We start from the raw sequence: 25,497 nt of genomic DNA on the forward strand, positions 1-25,497 counted from the left end.
GTAGAACCCTTTAAACTCAGACCCCGTAGCTGATTGGTTGTTAAATGGTGGCGATGGGGCAACAGCAGATAAAATACAAAGAAACTACAGCAAATGTATTATAAATTGAAGTAGGAAATGTGTATATTTTATGATATCTTGGATCGGTCAGTTTGTACATGCAGTATAAAATTGTTTAAATTGTAGAAACTTTGAACAAACAGCTTTTAAACTTTCGCAATTAAAGCGTGGAATGCGAGAGTTTATGAATCGGCTCTACAGTATTTCCAACCGTCCGAGTTGACTTCCTTCCTGCGAATGCTGCAATGAGAATGGGAAATCCCACAAAGAAGTGCACAAAATATCTATCCACTCCTATCGTTTGAGGACTGCAGTAACGTTTCACCCAAACTCTTGAAAAATCAAGATTACAATAGCTGGTTTTAATTTAGTAACACGGTGAATTAAAGAACCCACTATTGTGGATATGAAATGTCACAACTATGTTTATCCCAGATGTTATATATGAAATGGAGCATTGCGCGTTCTATAGGGAAAGCTGACAATGTATTTCGGAATTCCAAAAAGGTTAAAATATCTTTCCGCCTATTCAAAATTATGCAACAATTTCTTGTGACAGTTGTCTGGTGACAATATCTAGTTGTAGTCCAACTCACTAAGTCCACAAATGTGTGTAAATCTACCTGATTACTACTGTCTGCACCACGTATTTATTGAATGTATAAACCGTGTTCATTCACTAAAATCAGTGTCTTTGCACGGGAGTAGACTAAAAACGCAACCTGAGCTCATAACGGGAAGCAAAACAAGATTAGCATCGAGGGTTCGTGCGATTATTCTGTTGTGAAAATATCGTTGAGTTGGAAGGCACTATTCCTGGGCGATGTTTAAAAGCTGGTTACAACACTCTGTTGAATAGCCCTGGAGCCCGGGAAGACTTTCTGACGTCTTTTGCGCATTTCCTGCATCAAGGCCAACAGAGGAGGAGGGAAAACGAGAGAGAAAGAGAGAGAGAGAGAGAGTAGGAAATCACCGCAGCTACCAACAACAGTCTCAGCAGTTTGGCTCCGCGAGTTGCCAACAGCAGCCAGCAAACAAAAACAACAAAAAGAAAACAGGTAGTGGCGATAATCACATTGCTCTACGCCCCCTCCCTCACTCTGTGTAATTTTAGTAATATAAAAACAAAAGCCCAGTTTGTTTGGACACAAAACAAAAAGTCGATTTCCTGCATGTAACCCCCTTATGCAGAGGCTGGCTGAGTGTGGATCAAGCCGAAAGGGGGAAGAGAGGCTATGCGGACCGCTAGATGAGGAGCACAAGACCACTTATTCATTACCCTTTATCTGGGCAAATTTTCGGTGGTAAAAAAAAGTTTGGGAGGATTCTCTCTCCTTTTCCCACTCTCACCCCCACCTCCTCCCTCCCTCCTTCCCTCGTCCTCCCTGTTTTCCCTCCAAGGATTTGAGCGAGGAGTTTGAGGGGCCGGGGTGCTTTTTTTTTGCTGCCTGCTTTCCTGAGGTCACTTCGTACCGCAGCTCCGGCGTTAGAGGAACCGGCCGCCGGTGGGTCGAGGGTCTCCCTCGATACGAGAATCGCTCTGCTCCCTTCCTCCTTGCGCCCTTCTCCGCCTTCCTTGACGAAAAGTAGCAGTGGATCCAGGCGGGCGAGCGGAGGATTCGGACGGCAGCGCCTGGCGGGCGGGCGGATTCACCTCCCCCACCCTCCTTACCCCCTCTCCGTAGAGCGGAGCGATGGTCGTCTTCAACGGGCTGCTGAAGATCAGGATCAGCGAGGCTGTCGACTTGAAGCCCACCCCGTGGTCGCTGAGGCATGCTGTGGGTTCCAGGCCCCAGACTTTCCTGCTCGACCCTTACATTGCGGTCAACGTTGACGACTCGAGGATCGGCCAGACGGCCACCAAACAGAAAACTAACAGCCCCGCCTGGAACGACGATTTTGTTACCGACGTGTGCAACGGCAGGAAAATCGAGCTGGCCGTCTTCCACGATGCGCCCATCGGTTACGACGATTTTGTGGCCAACTGTACCATTCAGTTCGAGGATCTATTGCAGAATGGCAGCAGACACTTCGAAGACTGGGTAAGATGCTAATGTAAACATAAATATACACAAAACCACTTAAAAGAAACACATCATTCCCGCCTCACCGCATTTTGCCCGACCCTCGTAAAGATAACGGGTTGATGTGCAGAGTTTGCCAATGTTATGAAGCGTCTCTCCCCCCCCCCTCCCCGACAACGCCTGTCACCAAGGAACTTGCAGTTTATTGAGGACACAGAGCATGTATGATGACCGTATACTTTACTGACAAGTAATATAATGCGGCAAATACTTATTTCTGCCGGTTGACATGGAGTAGTTTTGTTGGAGGATTAACTGTTCCGTTGACTTTAATTTGTCTGACATCGCATGCACGAGCAAATTAACAGCGCGTGCATGTATTGAGTGGCACTAATCTAATTTGCTTCACATTCAGAAGAATCCTTTGGTTAAACCTGAATTTGGTTAAGTCCAATCCCTAAATATGGATTGTTGTGCTAATGGGCTAAATATGTTAATGCTCATTGTATAATCTAGATATTATCATGACTCAAGGAATTGATGTTTTAGGTCTATTGCAATGTACCGCAGCAGTCGGTAGTATTTTCTCCAAACAAAACTGAAAGTAGTCATAGGCATTATCGTAAATTTTTTTTCCGTGATTTCAGTAGCATTGAGTCTGCCTTGTTTTAGTTGTAACTGTAACTTAAAAAGTAAATAGACTTAAATTTAGGCCATGTTTCCGTGAAGTAAAGATTTGACTGGATGATACAGTTGAGCATCTTTAGGAGGAATTGAAGCATCGCATTCGGCTCTGCAGGCAAATTGAAATTCAGGCCGAGTACACTGATTTAAAAAAAACTGTTCGCATCCACAACAAGGTGACATGTTACCTTTTTTGATTGTATGAATCTGAAAGCAGGTGTTAAAGAGAAAACAGGGCTCTGGGGGATGCACATGTTTTAAAATTGAAATAACTTGGCGACTGCAGGATGTAAAGCATGAGAAATGCCACACTTTTATCTATTTGCCTATATCCTGGGGAAAAGACATCGAATATACAGAGTGTAAGAACATTTTGAAGCTGCTGAAGAAAGTGTTCGCATTTTCACTGCACGGTGTCCGAAGGAAATTTTCTCCATTCTCCCCACACCCCCCATCCCTAATTGAAGGTTTATGCAAAGGAGGACAGTTTTGATTAGGACCGTCTCCTGCACTATCACTGAGCTAAGACAACAGTGTGAATTAATTATTTTCTGTTGAGAGAAAAAAATGGAAATTATTTAAAAATTCTCATCAGTTATTTTTTTCCTATGAATACTATTGGTGTATTTTGCATTTTGCATCAGGATTATGCGTAATACAAGCTGGTATTCCTTTTCCAAGCTAATTTCTTTAAAGTAATTGGAACATGCAAATAAAAGTCAACCAATTGTCCCCATCAACCCATTCTACCAATAAGTTCGATCATAGCTGAGTTGCACCTCAACCCCTTTAACCCACTATTATCTTTTTCTTATTCTTTGATATGTTTATCTAACAAAATCTTTGCCTTCACTTTAGGCCTTTTCTGACACTTCCACTTGTTCTGAATTTTCACCCACCTTGCCTGGTCTGTTTATCAGTTTAAGCAATTTTTAAATTCCTATAATATTTTGTATATAATTTAACCCTTCAAGGATTATGATACTCAGGTGATGCTATGTTCACTTAAGCCAGTGTGTACATTGCGAAGGATGGTACTCAGAAATGATGCAGTTGATTTTGATTGATCCTAAAAACTATTATTTGTGCTCGAATATTTGAAACATAAATGAAAAATATGCACTGACACAGACATCTTAATCGCAGAACATGTTCCAGAGAAAAAAAAGATAGGATCTTTGTGAGGTTATTGATTCAGTTTAATTTGTTTATCCTCGTGTTTCATTTATTTGTAAATATGGTGTCTTTACTATCACTATATTGATATCACTATATCAATTTCTTCTCTGGAAGTAAATATTTATCAAACCTTTGTTACTGTAACTGAGTAAAACATAATGCTGAAATTGTGCAGCATTGCCATTGGGAAGTAAAGGTTATTTACATCTAAAATGTGGCTGTGGTGAGGGCATTGCTGAACTTTCATTTTTGCCTTCCAGACTGGGTTATGTTTAGGAAATTTCCTTTATATCTCAGACTTTCTTGTAAGCAAAGTAAGTAAGGACTAAGATAGAAATGGAAAATTTATACCTCTGAGAGGTGATAGGTTATCCTTCTATCTTTGCTGCATTTGCAGCAAGTATCCTGGAGTGATTGTTAGGTTATGGGCTCGTGCTCAGTCTATCAGACTGCTGCCCAGGTTTTGAGGGTGAAAATATTCTGCACTGTCATGTGTCTTTCCTACTTTAATGGGTCAGCTGCCTGCAGAGAGCCGATCCTGTTAACTGAACTGTCCCACATTCCAGTACAGAGGCCAAAATGATGGATGGCTGAAACCAGTGCATGAAGAAGCACAGGCCCCAAAATCCCCCTGAAAGCCTTTGACTGTCAGAAAAGCTGTGCTGCACCCACCCCCCAATCCCTCTCACGTTTTGAAGATGTTAGCTTAAGTGACGTGAAGTGGAAAAGGATATGAAGAATTATTAAAAATAATAATAAAAAACAAAATTAGCTAAAACAATTAAATAACTTCTAGAGAATTAAAACAAAACTCAATTTGAAAAAAATATACAGTACCTTCTTTCCTTTCTTTGCACTGTCCTTCCAAACCCCACTGAAGTTAGTGGGGGTCATGAATCTTGTGTCGTGTCGACCCACTGAGTGTTCAGTCACAGAATCTATAACAGAAATGGTGCCACCATCTGCATTTGTCTATATATAGATAGAAGTCCTCAATTTGCCAACAGCTAAACTGCGGCAGGTTTGTTTTAAAATTTAACAGCAACATCTTAGCACTAATATATTAAAGGAAACTTGATGCCATTGCCAGTACAGTTTGCCATCATCTATTAATGAATATTTTCTGAATAGTTATATTCCTACGTTTATTCATTTAACCATTGAAGCAAATCGTAATTGATTAATTAACAAAGTCAAGACTAGTCTTGGGTTAATAGTGGATGTGATATTTTGTTTTAGAAAGAAGTGGAGGTGAGGCTACATCTACCATAAGAACATGAGATGGATGCTGATGCTGCTCAAACCCTCATGCCTGCTCTGCCATTTAACTGAATCAAAACTGATTGAATGTGGGCCTCAGCAGCACTTTCTTGCTCTTTCTCCATGCCCTCATAGTTCAAACATCTGTGACTATACATTTTGATTCTATTCATTGACTCTCTGGCAAGAGAATTCATATATCTGTCTATCTATCTATCTATCTATATATATATATATATAGAGAGAGAGAGAGAGAGAAGAAAAAAAGTCTCCTTATCTTTGTCAATAAGCGACTTATTCTGAAACAGCACATCCGTGTTCTAGATAACCCCATGGGAAACATGTTCACATCATCCACCCTGTTAATTCAGAATCTTAAATATTTCAATAGTATTGGCTGAACTTCATTAAGTATAGAGTCCAATTTGCTCAGTCTTTCTTCAACCTGTTCATCCCAATTATGTAGCCGAGTGAACAATAATATGAAATTTCCTTTCTGAATTATTAGTAGAGAATACATGTACTGACCAATATATTTGTATGATGTTGTATATTCCCTTGAGAGAGGGAAGTAAATTCTCTTACCTCCAAACATATCTCCCTACAATGCATTCTGATCGGCCACATATTTGCTGCAGCTGAGAAGAAAAGTTAGCAAAGTTCATCGCCCGTGTTGATCTTTGTCAGTTGTCAGGATGCCTAATGGGATTTGATATTGGATTTTCTACTTTTTTTTCCTACGGAGACTTGATTGCTGCTCAGTGGCTCACAAAGGCAGTGATGCTGAGATTAGGCACTTAAAAAGGTAAAAGATATTTGTCTTTATGGATTAGTTGAGCTGAGTGGTTTGTGCTTTGGAGAAATATTGCCTTTAATCATGATTACTAAATCTGTGCAAAAGTACTGTTTGCCAGTTGTATTCATCTCCATTGACTTCAGTGGAACTGAGAGTTGCAGGCGTGATCCATCGACAGCTGGAATTTTTACCAGACCTGGCCAACATCATTGATTATGGATGAACTTTACCCTTTAAGTAATTTATTGTAATCTAGAGAACATGGATTTATGATGAGCAGGGAAAAGTTTAAAGGAGATGTGCAGTGCAAATTTTTTATACAGAAGGTGGTAGGTGTTTGGAATATGCTGCCAGGAGTATTGGCAGAAGCAGATAAAACAGACGCATTTAAGAGACTTTTAGATAGACACATATGCTGGGAATGGAGGGATATGTTCCATATCCCTCCAGACAGAAGGCAGAAGAAATGTAGTTTAATTTGGTATTGTGTTCAGCACAGACAATGTGAGCCGAAGGGCCTGTTCCTGTGCTTGTACTGTTCTATGTTCTGATTGGGGAGGAAATCCTTCTTCTTTGTGCTCAAGTGCACATTGGCAAAAATAGCTTGTCTGACAAGATGATAACTTAGTATCTTTCCCTCTTTGTGAATTGGGAAGGGAGGGGGGAAGGAGTTTGTTAACCATCTGAATGTTTTGAATCTGACAGGCTGTAATGATGCTAATTGTTGCCTGTGAATTATTCAGGTGCTACTGCTTTATTTTCAGATTTGGTATTATTAACAAATGGATATAGCATTATTTTGGAATTTTTCCATCCTATTTTATCGCTGAATTACAAGTGGCAATGATGTCTACATTATGGCCTGCAGTGGATAACGTTTGTGTTCCTTCGCTTGTGATTTTCATTCCTGAAAAAAATACCTATCAATATTGAAGGTAGAGCATATTAATATTAATTTGTCAGAAAGTAAACTTTTCAGATGTGTAATCTTATCCGCTGTTAGTTGTCTGATTTCCCATGGGCAATTCAGACTTCATTGCTCCTCGCAACTTGAGATTTCACTGTTTTGTTTAAGTTATCCCGTACCAAATATTTGTAACATAACACTGGCACTTTTCATGTTCTAATACACTGGATTCCAGTTAACTGGGACACATTGAGGCCAGTACATTTTGACCCATTTAAGAGTTTGTCCCAATTAGCTGAACTTTAATGGAAATCATCAAAGAGGAATTAAAACTACAGTTCAACTGAATAAAAAATTATGTATTTAAATGAAATACTGAGCCACATTAGACTATCACCAATAATACTGCAGTACTTAAAACTGTGTATTAGTTCTGACTAGTTATTGATGGAGGAATTCGTTGAGTGTATGCTACCATGTTCTTTTGATGGAGTATATATGAACAAAACTAGTGCAGACACCTAGTGCAGGTTATGGACTAACTTTATAGAATGCTTTTTGATAATTTCATCCTCCAAGTCTTCTTTTTCATTGTAACATTCAAGATGATTGTTGATGCCTTCAAATTCTCCGTAGTTCCTAACTTGCTGGAAATATTGAAAATGTTTCGTTTTCACTCCCGGCCATTTCTGGCATCTCCAAGCATAAATGCTTGAAACTGTAGTGAGCAAAACAGTTCTGAATTATCTTACTGCTTATTTTTTGCCAACTTTCAGTGACAAAAATTGCTTCTTTTTGAATCCAAACACGTGCAACAGTTGCTATTTAAAAACAGTTGCTGGAAGTACCATGTAGTGTTTAACAGCCACACAAGTGCACATGACTGATGCAAATTAGAAGCTGTTTGGCAACAGTCTCCTGTCCTGATTAAGAGGCATAGTGTCCCAAATAAACAAAGAGAATCCTGGCTATTTTCTCAATTAGTTTTTGTTCTTTAAGATATGTCCCAAATAAGTGGCTGCCCTGATTATCCTATGGCTCACTTAACCAGTGTCCCCTGTATTAACACTTGCATAAGAACCAACCTGTAATTTTTGCTAGCTTGTCTCATTCATCCATAGTCAATAACGAAGCATGCCATCATTATGTTTTACTCTTATGTCATTATTGTGTATTGCTTTTATGTAGACTATTTATTATGACAGTCCTTCCTTACACTGCATATGGATGTACAACCAGTGAATGACGGATCATAGTATGAAGCTGTTTGAATCATCATATCTGTGCTGGCTCTTAGAAAGAGCTATCTAATTGGTCCCTTTCCCCTGCTTGATTACAAAACTTTTCCCTTTGAAATATTTATCGGGTTTCCGTTGCAAGTCATTATGACTTTGATTACTTCAGTTTCAGATCACAACTTGCTGTGTAATTTTTGGTTCTCCAGTTGCCCTTGGTTCTTTTGGTGCCTTTATTCTCAGCAAAATTGTTAGTGATTTTGATCATTTTTGCCAAATTTTCTTTGACTATTTTGCACTCATAGGATAGCAAACAGTTTCTTTAGTCTCTCATGTCAGTTTTGTTTCATGTGCAGTGCCCAGTAAATCACTGCTGTACCCTGTCCAAAACTGTGATGTTTAGAATTGGCCCCAATATGTCAACAAGATTCTCACCTGTGTTTCATAAAGTTTTAGTCTTCACATTTTACTTTATTTTTATTTCTAAAGCCAAGGATCTTTTTTTTTCATTTTGCAGCCTTTTCAACTTGACCTGCAATGCCTCATTCAAATGATTAAGTGTGTTCAGTCTCAGTCTCTCTGTTCCAGTAACCTCATTTCAACAATATTGTTTGGGTCATGCTTTCTTTCTTACACAGTTGAATTGCTTTACACTTCAACATGTTAAAATGTGTTTGCTGGTTTGTTTGTATCTTTATGGAGTCTGTCGCTATCCTAAATGTTTCTGGATACAATATCTTATGCAAACTTCAAAACCTTGGGTACTAGCCTACAAAGTCTCCAGGTCATCTTTAGGGAGTGGTGTCTCAGAAAGGCAGCATGCATTATTAAGGACCTCCAGAACCCAGGGCATGCCCTTTTCTCACTGTTACCATCTGGTGGGAGATACAGAAGCCTTCAGCTTCCTCCCTCTGCCATCCGATTCCTAATTGGATATTGAATCTTTGGACACTACTCACTTTTTTTTGAACATACAGTATTTCTGTTTTTGCACATTTTTGTTTTAATCTATTCAATATATGTAATTGATTTGTTTATTTACTATTATTATTTTTTTCTCTCTGCTAGATTATGTATTGCATTGAACTGCTGCTGCTAAGTTAATAAATTTCATGTCACATGCCGGTGATAATAAATCTGATTCTGATAATTATGTCTGGTACATTAAAGCTTAGTTCATTAATACATAAAATGAATAGTGGCTTTGGTAGATATTGTTGCACAATTCATCCTCTTTTATTTTGTTTGCGAGTTAGTGGCAAGAATTTCCTTTGTCCCTGAAGAGACTGTTTACCAGTCAAACTATCAGTCTACTGATGGAAAGCCAAAAGTGTTGTCAGTCTTTGTCCTCAAGTTTTTCTTCCTTATGTTCAGGACTTCCCTTCATGAACTACACCTAAGTTGAGATCAACGTTGGGTCAAAGGTGCAGGGGTTGAGGGAGGCAACAGGATTCACAAGGGAAGATGGGGAAGATGTCGTGTCAATGGTTGGACAATCCATGAGAAGGGTGGTCTGGTTTGAATGTTTATAGGGCCAGTCTGATCTGGAGATTGATGGTAGATGAGGTTTTGGTCAGTTAGTTGGTGCTTAGTAGGGGACATTGAGTTTGTTAGGGTCCTTATCCAGGAGTCTGACAGGTGTTAATACTACAGGTGAAAGTTCCTGAAGAAGAGCCAGTAACAAATTAATTTAAAGGGAACTAGGTTGTCTGGCATGGGCTGGGACCTGCTGAAGGAGGCCCAATTTAAGTAATGCAGAAGCAAACCTCACAGACAGTGTTTCTGCACCTTTGGCTCACATCCATGGGCTGCTCCAGTATAAATAAAATAAATCTCACAAGTGGCATCCACATACATAGATTGCCATTGCAGAAATCCTGGCGCTTCCATATATTATTCAGCAGATGCCAGAGGAAGCCAAAACAAACATGACAACTTAATAGAACACTGTCTAACTCCATGATTTTCAGTCGTTTATTGTTTTCTAAAGAAGCTAGATAGCCTCGTGCACAGAAACCTGATGTTATACATTTGAATTTCTCTGTAAACAGTGCATCTATAACTTCCACTTTCCATTTCTCATCCATGTTTTTCTTCAGGTATCCACCGTCCACTTAGTCAAAATAAGTGTTCACTGACTGTTAATGAACACTTTTTAAAAAAAAAACACATTGGTTGGTCATTGAAGTTAGTTGGGACCAGGATGGATTAACAATGCAAACTGTCTCATTCTTCTCATCCGGTTACAAAATGTTATGTTCATATTAAAATGTGGGGACAATTGATTGTCTTTACTTAGTCTCCTTCAAGATTTCTGTATGGCCCATGAAGTATTTTTTGAAGGTAGTTTTGCAATTGATTTGGCATCCAATAGAGTATAAAAAAGAATAATATCCTTTGTATGACCTTGAAACTTTTTAGTATCTCTCAATAATCATCATGTCTATTAGTTTGTTTTTACCTATTTCATCGCCTCATTTATTTATAGTACACAATATTATTTTTCTTATGTGACTTTAGTGGAGGAGGAAATGGTGATACTGTAATCCTCGAAATTCATGTGTGTCCTTCTTAAACAGAGATAGACATCACTGATTTTCTTGTCTCTGCTCTTCAGAGGTGTTGTGATAAATGTTGTACCCAGTTGAAACCTGACCATAGATTGATTTGTGTGACTCACTACATCTGTACACTAATGCTAATATTTCATTTATGCACCAAGCATTGTTGAGGGAGATGGGTATATCATTTATTTTAATTGAAAAGGTTTACTTTTCTTTCCACCTTTAACTTCCCTTTCCCGATATAATGCTTCATTCCCAATCTTCTTCCAAACTTCTACCATTCATTTCAGAATTAGCTACATTATTTTGAACTTCAGAATTTTGCTCAGTTTCTGAAATTCTTCCCACTTGTGTTGATCTGTCTTGGCTTTTTCAGTATTTTTACTCACTGTCTAGTCAGAAGCTACAACTCACTTCCAGGGGAAATTGCTTAATAGAGAAAAAGAACAGGATTACCATTCATTGATGTAACATCAACTCCAAATCTATGAAAATCTCATTTGGCAAATTTTTGTTTGATACAAATTAACTGTGTACTGTATCCCAAAAGATGCAAATAAAACAAAGTGCCTTGAATTTTGTAAGGTCTTAAGATAATTGCTTATTTTTCTACAGAACACTTGTTTCTATGCAGACGTTTCAGAATATGTTGAATTTTAAAACTGGGAGCAGCTGTTTCTCCTTCATCTTTGTTCGAGAAAATGGTGTTAAACAGCTGCTGTTCCCTTAGCAACCGTGCAGTAACCATAAGCATCTCTGAACAGCAGTCCTAACCTGACCGGTGGAAACATTTCGAGTAGCCGCAGTCTTAAGGACTGCAATGGTAACCTAATCCACCTGGACGTGGATAGAATTGGATCATTCACCTTCATTGGAAGATAAAATCTGTTGAATGAATATCAGGAGGCAGATCCAACCTCATTTGTTTCATGCTAGTGTGTTAAGTTAAAAATTGCTCCCTCATTTTGGTTTGCACACACTATGACACACACTAGCTACATTTAGCTTTTCAGGGTAATGATGCTCGTTCATTACTCTGGTTTTGTATCAGTGGCGTAAACAGATGACATGTCAGGGGAATAATGTTGATACAATTAAGCAGTTTATATCTATTGAAATGGATCGAGGACTGGTCTGTGCTTGCAGTTGTGCAATGTTTACCATGCAAACATTTACAATTTCTGAATTTATGCTGTTGGTTACAAACAAAAGAAAAATGAAATGCGTATCTTTTTTATCAGTCAAATGCAACCAAGTGGGGAAATATTTCAATGCAAATGTTTACGTAATTTGTGAAAGTTCAGAATATATTTCACCAAAATTAACTTTCTCAACATCCATGAGACTTTGATTTGTGTTGAGGAAACGCAATATGCAAATTGTCAGAAAATAATAATTTCAGCAAATGATGATCTGGACTTTCATTGGCTACAAGCCTTTACTTTGGGTACCAAATAGAAACTAAAACTCCACAATGTTCACTACGTGCTTGCATGTACTTTTGCCATATTCCTATAAGCAAATAATGCAAATCCAGCATCAAGGTCTCACAAAGGCCTTGCATAAGTTTTTGTGGTCAATATCTGTAGTCATTACAGGTAGATGTGAATGAGGATTTTCACGAGGTAGAGTCAGAATGTCTTGCTGTTTGCTATAGAGTCCTCAGTCCAGAGTCTGCTATGGACAGTAGGATGAGATATGCTTGCGCTTATTCTTCCAAAAGATTCATGTAGCTAACTCAGTGATCAGGAGCTTTGAAGACGGCTCGGTAATGTCTAATATGTTAAGGACCTGCAATTCCTTCTTTGCTGGTATGTGCTATCAGGCAATGGGATGCATAAAGTGTCCTCAAGGCTGTTCCATAGCAAGTGACAGTGGATCTTGTCAGAGAGTGTCATGAGCAGGCTGCCGCATTTTGATGTATTTTGCATTTCCAGAACTCTCAGACAAGCACCAAGACCTTTGCTGATTAGTAATGTAATAAGCTGTCTCCCACAAATTCTACAGTCACAACCAAAGTTTCAGTACCACATTGTCCTTGAGGTCTTGCAGTATGAATAAGACCATCGTTCTTCTGCAGTATGTATTTACTGAGGATATCCACAAAACAATGCAGTGGTGTTTGTCAAGGTTTGTTCCAAGCAACTACAAACCCAGGACTGCTGTGCTTTTCATGCTGTTCCCAGGAATGCAAACATGGGCTGCTCTTGGAAGATCATTGTGGCTGCTTTTGCAGTAATGGCCTACTCTGAGACAACCGTTCTTGCCAGCAGTACTTGGGTTTCTTGCAAATATAGCTTTAATAACAGGCAAATCTTTAAAGAAACCCAAAGGCAACTACCATGAAGGCACACTTGTTCAAAATACTTCCCTAACTGTTGAGCTGAGTTGAATGGGGCACTTTTGTGTTTCCTAACTCAGCACTGAAACCTTGCTCTATTGCAGATAAAGATTTGACCCTTTGATCTCTGTTCTTCTTATGATACTCCTTTCAGATGCTTCACTTCTGGTTGTATCACTTGATGTCCTCTTAAAGGATTTTTCTGAGGGTAACTGTCTAAACAGATATGACAGATACATTTTTGGGAGCTATATATAAAAGGATTTTTTTTTTGCTACTTTTTGGGATCAACACAACCAGCTGGGTTGATGATTAATTATTTAGGCTTGATTTACATTCGAGTGCAGATATCTTCCTCAGATTGCACATTTTTGGGAAGAAAAGAATTGTTATTCCATGAAAATTTGTTCTGATGAGTGGTTTTGTAAAATAATTGAGAAAGACTTGATTTAAACTCCTATTAATCACTTTTATAATATGTATTCTTTCTGAGAAGGTTGCATAATTATCATCTTAAATGATCTTGCGGTTTATAAATATTAAGAATTCCATTCAAGTCCATTATTTGGTACTTAGTGCAGAGAAAAAGTTGGATTGATCTTTTGTGTGGTTATTTTAAGGTTTCCACATCATGGTCATATAACTAATGTTCCCCAAACTCAAAAGTGCATTAACAGTAAAGATTAAATGTTGAAAATTTTCTTTCAGTTTTGTTATGTTGTTGACCTCTTGAAGATCAGAAATTCATTTAGAAGACTTAATGATGTAACAGTTCAGAATTCAGTAGCTAATGGCTTGTGGTCTTTATCAAATTTTTAAAGATGCTTAAGTTTGGACATGATGGGCTACTTGAATCATAAAGCAAAATACTGCAAAAGCTGGAGATCTAAAATAAATAAGAAGAAAAATGCTAGAAACGTTAGCATGTTAGGGAGTAGCTTTAGATAAAGACATCGGGGTTAATGTTTCAGATCAGTGAACTAGTTGATAAAATACTTGTTCTTGTCTTATAAGGGATACAATTTCAGACAATACTACGCCTGGGGTGTTTCTGTCCGATGCAGCATTTTACTTCTATTGCATCTAAATAATCTCTTGTGCATTCCAAAGTTGTGGTCACTGATTTGTTATTCCTGGAGTATAGGTTACATTTCTAAGTGTGACCCTTTAAACATCTTATCCAATCTTTTTTTGTACTAATTTGAGGTATTGCTATGTTCCAATTAAAAAGGCAAAAGTTCAGTTTTCCAGCAAATTTCATTATCTTGAGAAACTCAGTTACAAGAATTCAAAAATTACTAATGCAAGACTTGACCACTGGCATTTGCAATAAGTATTTTTAAGATGTATCAGTCTGCAAGAACTCTGGGGATCTATTTTGTGAATAGGACTCAGAATGTGCTTATGCTTTGTAATTTCCTTTAGAAAAAACAATCCCTACAAATGGCCAGGTTAGCAGTTAGTGGAGATAGAGGACCTGCCTAGCTGCTAAACAACTTCGTTTCCAGATGTTTGACATATGAAGAACAGGGATGGATGAGAGCTTGTACCATATCTTCCACTACCATTACCCCCAAGACTCATAGCTATATTGCTCTTTCCTTCAGCAAGGGTTAGAGTTTGGTCCAGGGCAGGTCGGCTAGTCTTCAGTTAGACAGAAATCAATCTGAACTTTCCCTGTATTTTGAAGTGGTTCATTTAAATTCTAATTTAAATTCAAAAATTGTATTAAAATTATGGTAAATAATTTGTGTGCAGGATCCTTCAAATAGGACCCTAGCATTGATTTGCAAGAAGCCATTTTCATTTATTCTGGAAGAGCCATTTTTGGTCTGCTTTGCTACCAAAAGCTCCAGTTGAGAATTTCGACAAGCTGAAATAATGAGGATGGTGAAACAATAAATGAAGTAAAGCTTGTATGTCCTTCCAGAGAATATAAAGCATCAAGGAGATAATTTGTTGTGATGGATAAATAGTTTGAGTATATTGGGACTTTAGGACACATTTTGTGCAGAACTGGATTTCCAAAATGACGTTTGTTAATGAGAAACTGAGAGTCATTTTTAAGCAATGAGACAATAAGACATAGGAGCAGAGTTAGGCCATTCAGCCCATTGAGTGCTTTGGCATTCAGTCATGGCTGATTTTTTTTTCTCTCTGAGCCCCATTCTCCTTTCTTCCCTGTAAAATTTGATATCTTTACTAATTAAGAGCCTATCAACCTTCACTTTCAAAGTTCTAAGTAAATTTATTGGCAAAGTACATGTATATCACCAAAAAAACTCAGAGATTTGTTTTCTTGTGGGTGGACACAGTAAATCCAAGAAACACAATAGAATCAATAAACGACTGCCCCAACAGGATGGACAAACAACCAATGTGCAAAAGCCAACAAACTGTGCAAATAAGAAAAAAAAAAGCAATACATATCAAGAACTTGAGATGAAGAGTGCTTGAAAGTGAGTCCATAGGTTCTGGGAACAGTTTAGTGATGGAGTGAGAGGAGTTGAGAGAAATTATCTCCTCTAGTTCAAGAGCTAATGGTTGAGGGGTAATAACTGTTCCTTAACCTGGTGGTGTGGGTCCTGAGGCTCCTGTACCTTCTTCCTGATTGCAGCAATGAGAAGAGAACGTGGCTTTAGATGGTGGAGGTCCCCGATGGTAGATTGTGCTTTCTTGTGACAGCACGCTATGTAGATGTATTCAAAAGTGGGGAGGGCTTTACCCATGATGGACTGGGCTGTATCTTCTACTTTTTCCATTTTTCATTCAGGAGCGTTGGTGTTTCCATACCAGGCCATGATGTATTAGTCAATAAACTCTTCACCACACTCTGGTAGAATTTTATCAAAGTTTTAGATGTCATATCAAATCTCCACAAACTTCTAAGAAATTAGAGGTGTTGCCATGCTTTCTTCATAATTGCACTTACCTGCTGGGTTCAGGACAGATAGATCCACTGAAATGATAACACTGAGGAATTTAAAGCTGCAAACCCTCTCCACCTCGGTTCCTCATATGAGGACTGCTCATTGACCTCTGGTTTTTTCCTCCTGAAGTCAATAATAACTTTAAAGTCCTGATGAAGTCGGCAGAAACATTGACTATTTATTCCTCTTCATAAGTGCCACCTGACCTGTTGAGTTCCTCCAGCATTTTGTGTGTGCACAGAATGCAGCATAAAGTGTAACAGAGAAAAGAGCAATGCGGACAGATATTAAGCTATAAGACCATGACAAGGTAGATTGTGAGGTCAAGAAGCCAACTTGAAATGCCGAAGTATTATTCAGTATGCTTAAAACACTGGGATAGAAGACGTCCCTATGCTTGCCAATACATACCTTCAGACTTTTGTGTCTTCTGTTGCTTTATCGAATGGAGCTGTGTGTGAGGCTGGTTGTGCTGTTCCTCTGATAGGATTTAATTATTATCTTTAAAGACACTGCTTTGGATGCAAGTTAACTGAATAACTTACCAGCACAACCTTAATTGTTTCACTTATGTTATTCAACTCATCCCTGTCCTTATCTGGAAAGTTAAGGAGTTGTGGTCACTATTCTCTACTGTTCACCCCCTGAAAGGTCAGTCGCCTGGCCAGGCTCATTACCCAGCACCAGGTCCCGTATGTCCTCTCCTCTTATTGGACCATCCACATACTGACTTAAGAAACCTTCCTGGTTACACTTAACAAATTCAGCCCCATCCAAACCTCTTACACAAAGAAGGTCCCAGTTTATCTAAGGGAAGTTGTAATCTCCCATGACAGCAACCCTATTATTTTTATGTATTTCCTTAATCTGATTACATATCTGTACCTCAGTGCCCTGGTGGCTGTTAGGGGGTCTGTAGTCCAATCCCATCAGTATGATTGCACCCTTCCTATTCCTGAGTTCCACCCAAATGCACTCTGTGTCTGACCCCTCCATTATGTCACCTCTGATTGCAGCTGTGATATTGTCCACCCCCCCCCCCCCCCCAGCAGTACCTGAAGGGGTATACTTATTGCTGAGGGGAATGTCCACAGGGAAACCCTGCACTGTCTTCTTAAACTCCTTACCTCCCTTGTTGGTCACCCATCTACTGCCTGAAACCTGTATTGTGGGTGTGACCACATCTTCAAAAGTCTTGTCTTCAGTCACCCAAATAATCCTGGGGTGTATCCAACTCCAGCTCCAACTCCTTAACCTAGTCAGTCAGATGCTGGAGTTGGGTACACCTCCTGCAGTTTTAGAGAGTGTGCGTCTGCATGAGAATGTAATCCTCCAATTTGAGAACTCGCTCAACATTAGCCAGCTTTAAATGATTTATTTTGTATGTGCCAACTCTGCCAGAGCCTTGGTGACCACTTTTTTTTTTCCAAGTGGTTGTCTTGGAGGAAAGATTCTGTGAGTGGTCCCCCACGTCCTTCTCACAGCGCAGTTGTTTTGTTTCCCGAGGTCGAGTTGCGAGCTTGACACTCAACCCGGCACGGATGGAAGGCGTGCCCAGGAGCTGGGTTCGAACTTGGGAACCTTCGCTCCGGGCTCTGGTGCTGATGTCACTGCCAATTTTTCCTGTCAAAAAATTGCACGCTGTGGATATGCACTGATGCAGTGGTGCATTTCAACCAGGCTAGATGCTATAATCATGACAGTGAGGTGCAAGCATGGAATCTATATACATTCTTCCAAATCACATGGGTCTGATTTATCATGCTTCATGATTCCACCATTTATTTGTTGGTACTCTCCAATTTTTCGCTACTATCTCTTGAAAATCACAAAGAAAGCTTGCACAGAAGTGGTTCAGTGTTCTCAGGATATGGCATTCTGCCCATAATTTCTGTCCTTTGCTCAAATCTCAAAACCATATAGGGGAGTGCTGATGGAAAGGAAATCCTTTCCCTAATTAAGGAAAGCACAACTAACCTATTCTCTCATATTTCCTAGATTGGTACTGTACACTTTGAACATAGCTTTTAAAAATAATCAGAAATAAATCCACCCCTGAATCCAGAGCAATGTGGGGATTATGAGTATCAGTTAAAGTACTAATATGTTGGTGTATGATAGCACTATGTTATCTCTGTTGCACATGGTAGCTTAGCAGTTATTTCAACTTTATCAGCTCTGCTGCCATCTGTAATGAGTTTCTACGTACTCCCTGCAACTGCATGGGTTTCCTCTGGGTGAACAAGATTCCTCCCACATTCCAAAGGTATACTGGTTAGTCGGTTTATAGGTAATTGTAAATTGTCCTGTGATTAGGTTATGGATAAATGCATGGCTGAGGGATTGGAGCAGTGGGCAGGGATTGAGATTTCTGAATGATTGGAACCTCTTTTGTGACCTGTAAAACAAGGATGGGTTGCACTTGAATATAAGGGGGACCAATATCCTGGCAGGGAGGTTTGGTAAGCCTATTGGGGAGTGTTTAAATTATAATTTCTGGGGGGGGGGGGTGTGGGAACTGAACTGAAGAGATGGAGGAAGGGGCAGTTGGCTCCCAAATAGAGAAAGCTTGTAGGCAGTGTGAGAGAGAGGATAGGCAGGTGATAGAGAAGGAATGCGCTCTGACTGATGACTTGAGATAAGTCAGATTTGAATGTAAGGAGTATTATGAACAAAGCGGATGAGCTTAGAGTGTGGATCAGTACCTGGAGCTATTAAGTTGTGGCCATTACAGAGACTTGGATGGCTCAGGGGCAGGAATGGTTACTTTGAGTACCAGGCTTTAGATGTTTCAGAAAGGACGGGGGGGTGGGGGGTGCAGGCAAGAGAGGTGGGGGCGTGGCACCGCTGATCAGCAATAGTATCATGGATGCAAAAAAAGAGGAAGTCATGGAGGGGTTGTCTACTGTGTCTCTGTGGGTGGAAGTTAGAAACAGGAAGGGGTCAATAACTTTACTGGGTGTGTTTTATAGACCACCCAATAGTAACAGACATCGAGGAGCAGATAGGGAGACAGATTCTGGAACAGTGCAATAATAATAGGGTTGTCGTGATAGGAAATTTTAATTTCCCCAATATTGATTGGCATCTCCCTAGAGCAAGGGTTTAAGATGGGGTAGAGTTTGTTAGGAACTAGAGTTTGTTAGTAGTGTTCAGGAAGGTTTCCTGACAGAATATGTAGATAAGCCTGCATGAGGATAGGCTGTACTTGATCTGGTATTGGGAAATGAACCTGGTCATGTGTCAGGTCTCTCAGTGGGAGAGCATTTTGGAGATAGTGATCACAATTCTATCTCCTTTACCATAGCATTGGAGAGGGATAGTAGTAGACAAGTTAGGAAAATGTTTAATTGATGTAAGGGGAAATGTGAGGCTATCAGGCAGGAACTTGGAAGCATAAATTGAGAACAGATATTCTCAGAGTAATCTACAGCAGAAATGTGGCAAATGTTCAGCGGATATATTTGCGTGGTGTTCTGCATAGGTATGTTCCAGTGAGACAGGGAAAGGATGGTAGGGTACAATAACCATGGTGTACAAAGGCTGTTGTAAATCTAGTCAAGAAGAAAAGAAACACAAAAGGTTCAAAAAACTAGGTAATGATAGAGATCTAGAAGATTATAAAGCTAACGGGAAGGAGCTTAAGAATGAAATTAGAAGAGCTAGAAGGGGCCATGAGAAGGCTTGGTGGGCAGGATTAAGGGAAACCCCAAGGCATTCTACAAGTATGTGAAGAGCAAGAGGATAAGATGTGAGAGAATAGGAACAATCAAGTGTGACAGTGGAAAAGTGTGTATGGAACCGGAGGAGGTAGCAGAGGTACTTAATGAATACTGTTGGGCTTGAAATTCTGCCCTGTGGTCGTTTAGGAAGAGAGACAACCAACACCGGAATATTACAAAACTTAGGTTTATTGCAGAATTCGTAACTGGTACAGCGAATCGACGGAATCGCTGGAGAAGGCGCGTTCCCACCTCCCCTTACAATCTGCTCTTATTTATATCCCTTTTCCCCCCAGCACAACCCCCCGCTACATATTAGGTAATATCGGGCACTTGTGTCCATCTTATTGGCCCGCAGCCATATGCTCACGAGTTACCTGTTTCTTTTGTTTACTGAATCGCGTGACACTGTTAGTTTCGGTGTAGCGGGGTCCCCAGTTTCGCTCCCCCTCGCTCGCATTCCAGCTTCCTAACATGATGTGCGTTACGTGAGCCACTCCTGACCTGTAATGGCGGTCCCGAATTAACCCCAACACGAATTAACCCCAATACTAATTAACCCCAACACTCCCTCCCTTGGCCTCCCAGAGGCCACATCCCCACATCCCTTACAATCTTTTCCGCGGCTGCTGGGATCAGGCAGGGAGGTGAGCGTCCCCCGGCACTCTTTGGCGTGTCCTCCCTATTTGCTTATCCTGATTTGTCCGACCTAGGGTCACAAAATATGGGTAGGGGTTCCCTAAACATCCGCAATTTTTACAAGAAGCATGCAACATTTCAGAAAACTTATTCAAGAACAAATTCACAATCCCCCCCTTGCCATGGTCCATTTCAGTCCGTGTCCTCCCATAGCGCGTCCGCTTTCCGGGAGGGCCGTGTCCTCCCCTTCCACTGGGAACAAGGGTGCCTGGTACGCCGGTGGAGTTCCATCCTTTCCGGTCAAGGCTCGATCTATAGTCCCGCAACAACAACCACACGTAATAAAGATAGCAATTGAAATAGACAGTCCTAGAGCCGACTGTCCCAGAAACGCTCCCCACTTGCCAGAGGTCTTATTTAGCCAGTAGAAAATGATGCCAGTTATTGTCCCCCTCCCTTCTTACCTTTTAATGCCCTGTTGGAGACCTCGGTGACAGGGTATGGACCATGCCACCGTTTTCCGTTCCAGGTGAGCTTCCCCGGGCCTCGGAGGAACACTTCCACTCCTACCTTGATGGTGTCCGACCCCTGCGGCTGCTCACTGTTAGTTTATTGAACTCGCACAGTTATCAATTTTACCATATTTCTAAAAACTCTCATATACTCTGTTACTCAACACACAAATGTCTGAGTTTCGGTAACTCGAAATTGAAGTGCTCCATGGCTCCCTAGTACACAGAGAGGATCAAATATGGGACGGTCGCCTTTCAAAACCTGACCTTCGCGTGGGAGATTTCTCCTCTTAACAACCAGTCTAAGGTAGGCGCCGTCAGTATCCCCATGCACTAAGGTGTACCGCGGAACACTTTCTCTTCTCCTCCTCACTCCTGAGACTTTTATGCCCATCGTGGGCGGCGGGTACCCTCACTCAGAAGACTTTTCCACGGGCGGAGGATCTTCCTAAAAACAGATAAGAGTTAGTACTTACCAGTCACGATTCTGCACCGGGAATGATCTCTCCCAGGGTAATTTGGGGTTGGTGAGGATCTGTCAGCAGACAAGATCTAACTCAGTGATTTAACTATCTAGTGGAAGTCTTCGATATAACAGGCACTTCCTGACCTTAGTCGAGCTTGCGGCCGCAAGTTGTCTGCTGTCGGACCCGCCAGCCTGTGTTGTCTCTCCCTCCCCACGTCGGGGTCACCAAATGTTGGGCTTGAAATTCTGCCCTGTGTTCGTTTAGGAAGAGAGACAACCAACACCGGGATATTACAAAACTTAGGTTTATTGCAGAATTCGTAACTGGTACAGCGAATCGACGGAATCGCTGGAGAAGGCGCGTTCCCACCTCCCCTTACAATCTGCTCTTATTTATATCCCTTTTCCCCCCAGCACAACCCCCCGCTACATATTAGGTAATATCGGGCACTTGTGTCCATCTTATTGGCCCGCAGCCATATGCTCACGAGTTACCTGTTTCTTTTGTTTACTGAATCGCGTGACACTGTTAGTTTCGGTGTAGCGGGGTCCCCAGTTTCGCTCCCCCTCGCTCGCATTCCAGCTTCCTAACATGATGTGCGTTACGTGAGCCACTCCTGACCTGTAATGGCGGTCCCGAATTAACCCCAACACGAATTAACCCCGACACGAATTAACCCCAATACTAATTAACCCCAACAATACTTTGCTTCAGTATTCACTACCGAAAAGGACCTTGGTGATTGTAGTGATGACTTACAGCGGACTGAAAAGCTTGAGCATTGAGACAGTAAGAAAGAGGATGTGCTGGAGCTTATGGAAAGCATCAAGTTGGATAAGTCACTGGGATCTGACGAGATATACTGTAGTCTACTGTGGGAGGTGAGGGAGGAGATTGTTGAGCCTCTGGTGATGATCTTTGCATCATCAATGGGGACTGGAGAGGTTCCAGAGGATTGGAGGGCTGTGGGTGTTGTTCCCTTATTCAAGAAAGGGAGTAGAGATAGCCTTGGAAATTATAGACCAGTGAGTCTTACTTCAGTGGTTGGTAAGTTGGTGGAGAAGATCCTGAGAGGCAGGATTTATGAACATTTGGAGAGGCATAATATGATTAGGAATAGTCAGCATGACTTTGTCAAAATCAGGTCGTGCCTTATGAGCCTGATTGAAATTTTTGAGAATGTGACTAAACACATTGATAAAGGAAGAGCAGTAGATGCAGTGTTACTGGATTTCAGCAAGGCATTTGATAAGGTATCCCATGCAAGGCTTATTGAGAAAGTGAGGAGGCATGGAATCCAAAGGGATCTTGCTTTGTGGATCCATATTTGGCTTTCCCACAGAAGGCAAAGTGTAGTTGTAGATGGGTCATATTCTGCATGGAGGTTGGTGACCAGTGGTGTGCCTCACGGATCTGCTCTGGGACCCCTTCTCTTCATGATTTTTATAAATGACCTGGTTGAGGAAGTAGAAGGATGGGTTTGTAAATTCGCTGATAACACAAAGTTTGGGGGTGTTTTGGATAGTGTGGAGGGCTGTCAGAGGTTAGAGTAGGATGTCGATAGGATGCAAAACTGGGCTGAGAAGTGGCAGATAGAGTTCAACCCAGATAAGTGTGAATTGGTTCATTTTGGTAGGTCAGCTATGATGGCAGAATATAGTATTAATGGTAAGACTCTTGGCAGTGTGGACGATCAGAGGGGATCTTGGGGTCTGAGTCCATAGGACACTCAAAACTGCTGCGCAGGTTGACTATGTGGTTAAGAAGGTATACGGTGTATTGGCCTTCATCGACCGTGGGAATGAGTTCAAGAGGCAATTCTACAGTTATATAGGACCCTGGTCAGATCCCACTTGGAGTACTGTGCTCAGTTCTGGTCACCTTACTACTGGAAGGATGTGGAAGCCATAGAACCATAGAGGAGATTACAAGGATGTTGCCTGGATTGGAGAGCATGCCTTATGAGAATAGGTTGAGTGAACTTGGCCCATTCTTCTTGGAGCAACGGAGGATGAGAGATGACCTGATAGAGGTGTGTAAGATGATGAGAGGCATTGATCGTGTGGATAGGCAGAGGCTTTTCCCCAGGGCTGAAATGGCTGGCATGAGAGGGTACAGTTTTAAGGTGCTTGGAAGTAGATACAGAGGGGCTGGCAGGGGTAAGTTCTTTTTTACGCAGAGAGTGTTGAGTGTGTGGAATGGGCTGCTGGAGACGGCGGTGGAGGCGAATACAACAGGGTCTTTTAAGAGACTCCTGGATTGGTATATGGATCTTAGAACAATAGAGGGCTATGGGTAAGCCTAGGTAATTTCTAAAGTAAGTACATGTTCAGCACGGCATTGTGGGCCGAAGGGCCTGTATTGTGCTGTAGGTTTTCTATGTATCTATTTTTGTTTCTAAATAGGTGGGTTGCCGGGATTGGGCCTGAAAGGCTTGTTCCATGCTATATCTCTAAATAAACATAAATATATCTCCAACAGAATAAAACTGGTTCCACAACAACATGCCACGGATAAAAGTTGTGCAAAGGCTGTGGGATAGGAGTGTAGTTGCCAAGCAAGAGTCGAAATTGAAACCTGCTGCTATTAATCAAGTGATGCAGGTATATAGCATGGAGCAATGTGTTGTGTTAATGGTGAAGTAAATGAATCTATGTTTAAATATTTTTGGTTTATTTAAAGCATACATTCCTTCGAAATGTATTCACTTCCACATTATTGCAAAGGTAGCAACATGAACTGAAAGCAAGTTTGCCTCTCGATCCCTGGACAGACTAAGGTCATACATATGTGCTTTGCTTCTGGTGTGGAGCACTCCTCCACTGGGACTTCACATTGAATACCTGTAAGCTTAGTGTTGCATTAAGCTTTGAAATTTTCTTCATGTTTTAATGCCAAGTGGAGCTCAACTGAAGCTCTGTTGGCAGAATGACCGTTGTGGATCCGAGTGAGGTATATTGTTACTGACAAGGTCATGATATTTGTTGTTCTGTGGCAGTATTACAGTGCAAGAATAACAAATTACCCCAAGTTAAAATAAAAATAATTAAATAAGCGGTGCAGAATGAGGAATGATGCGGTAGTGTTCATGAGCTCAGGGACCGTTCCTTAAACATTGATTGTGCATCATCAGCTTCTGTACTTCCTCAGTAATGATCGTAATGAGAAAAGAACATGTCCCAGATGGTGAGGGCCTTTCGTGATGGACACTGCCATCTGGAGGCACCACCTTTTGAAGATATCTTCAGTGGTGGGGAGGGCTCGTATTCAAGCTACAACCCACAGAAGCCTCTTGCAATCCTCTGTATTAGAGCTCCATACCATTTAGAATGCTCTCCATGGTACATCTGTCAAAATTTGTGGCTGATGTACCAAGCCTGGTATATACATATGAAACCCCAATGCCTAGGAATGGAAAAAGTTACAGAGAGTGGTGGAGATAGCCTAGTCCATCACAGGCAATGCTCTCCCCACCACTGAGTACATTTACCTGGAGCTCTACCACATGAAGGCAGCATACATAATCAAAGTCTGTCACCAGCCAGACCTTGCCCTTGTCTCACTACTGCCATTGGGCAGGAAGTACAGAGGCCTTAAGTCCCAAAACATCAGGTTTAGGAATGGTAATTACACCACAACCATGAGGCTTCTCAACTGGCTTGGATAGCTTCATTCACCAATACTCTAAACTGCTTCTATGACCTGCTCACTTTCAAGGACTCTTTTTAACCCATGTTCTCAGTATAATTTTTATTTGCACAGTTTGTCTTCTTTTGCACAGCAGATGTTTGTCAGTCTTTATCAGTTTATATATAGTTTTTCATAAAATTCTATCGTGCTTATTTTTTCCTGTAAATGCCTACAACAAAATTAATCTCAAGGTAGTATGTGGTAATATATACATACTTTGATAGTAAATTTATTTTGTATAAAGGCCGAATAAAGGCGGCCATGTCTGACATATCCAAGCAGCAGAACCTGTGGTTCGGATGGAGATTTATGGCGCCGGACCAGATTGAAAAGGTCCAAGTGTTGGGGCCCAAGGTGAGGTACAGGCCGATGAAGATTGCTCCTCCAAGATGTTTGCTTGTCTCTCTCTGTTGAACAATGGGTCTCCGACTCTCTTTGCAGACTTCGTATCAGAAACGCTATTACTATTTGCACAATGTTTCTTTTT

At 40.8% G+C, this 25,497-nt stretch overlaps 1 protein-coding gene across 2 annotated transcripts in view; it reads left to right on the forward strand.

Moving 5' to 3' along the window:
* Window positions 1–214: 214 nt before the first annotated feature.
* Window positions 215–25,497, forward strand: part of prkcea (protein kinase C, epsilon a) — a 602,180-nt gene continuing 576,897 nt past the window's right edge. Inside the window, exon 1 of one of the 2 annotated variants that reach the window (XM_073050688.1) lies at window positions 215–2,102. In XM_073050688.1, coding sequence (XP_072906789.1) covers window positions 1,755–2,102 — 348 coding nt within the window. In that variant the 5' untranslated portion in view covers window positions 215–1,754. The remainder of the gene's footprint in view (window positions 2,103–25,497) is intronic. The other variant, XM_073050689.1, reaches the window with a different exon arrangement.

The sequence above is a fragment of the Hemitrygon akajei genome, chromosome 7 (assembly GCF_048418815.1).
Source record: "Hemitrygon akajei chromosome 7, sHemAka1.3, whole genome shotgun sequence".
Lineage (NCBI taxonomy): Eukaryota > Metazoa > Chordata > Chondrichthyes > Myliobatiformes > Dasyatidae > Hemitrygon > Hemitrygon akajei.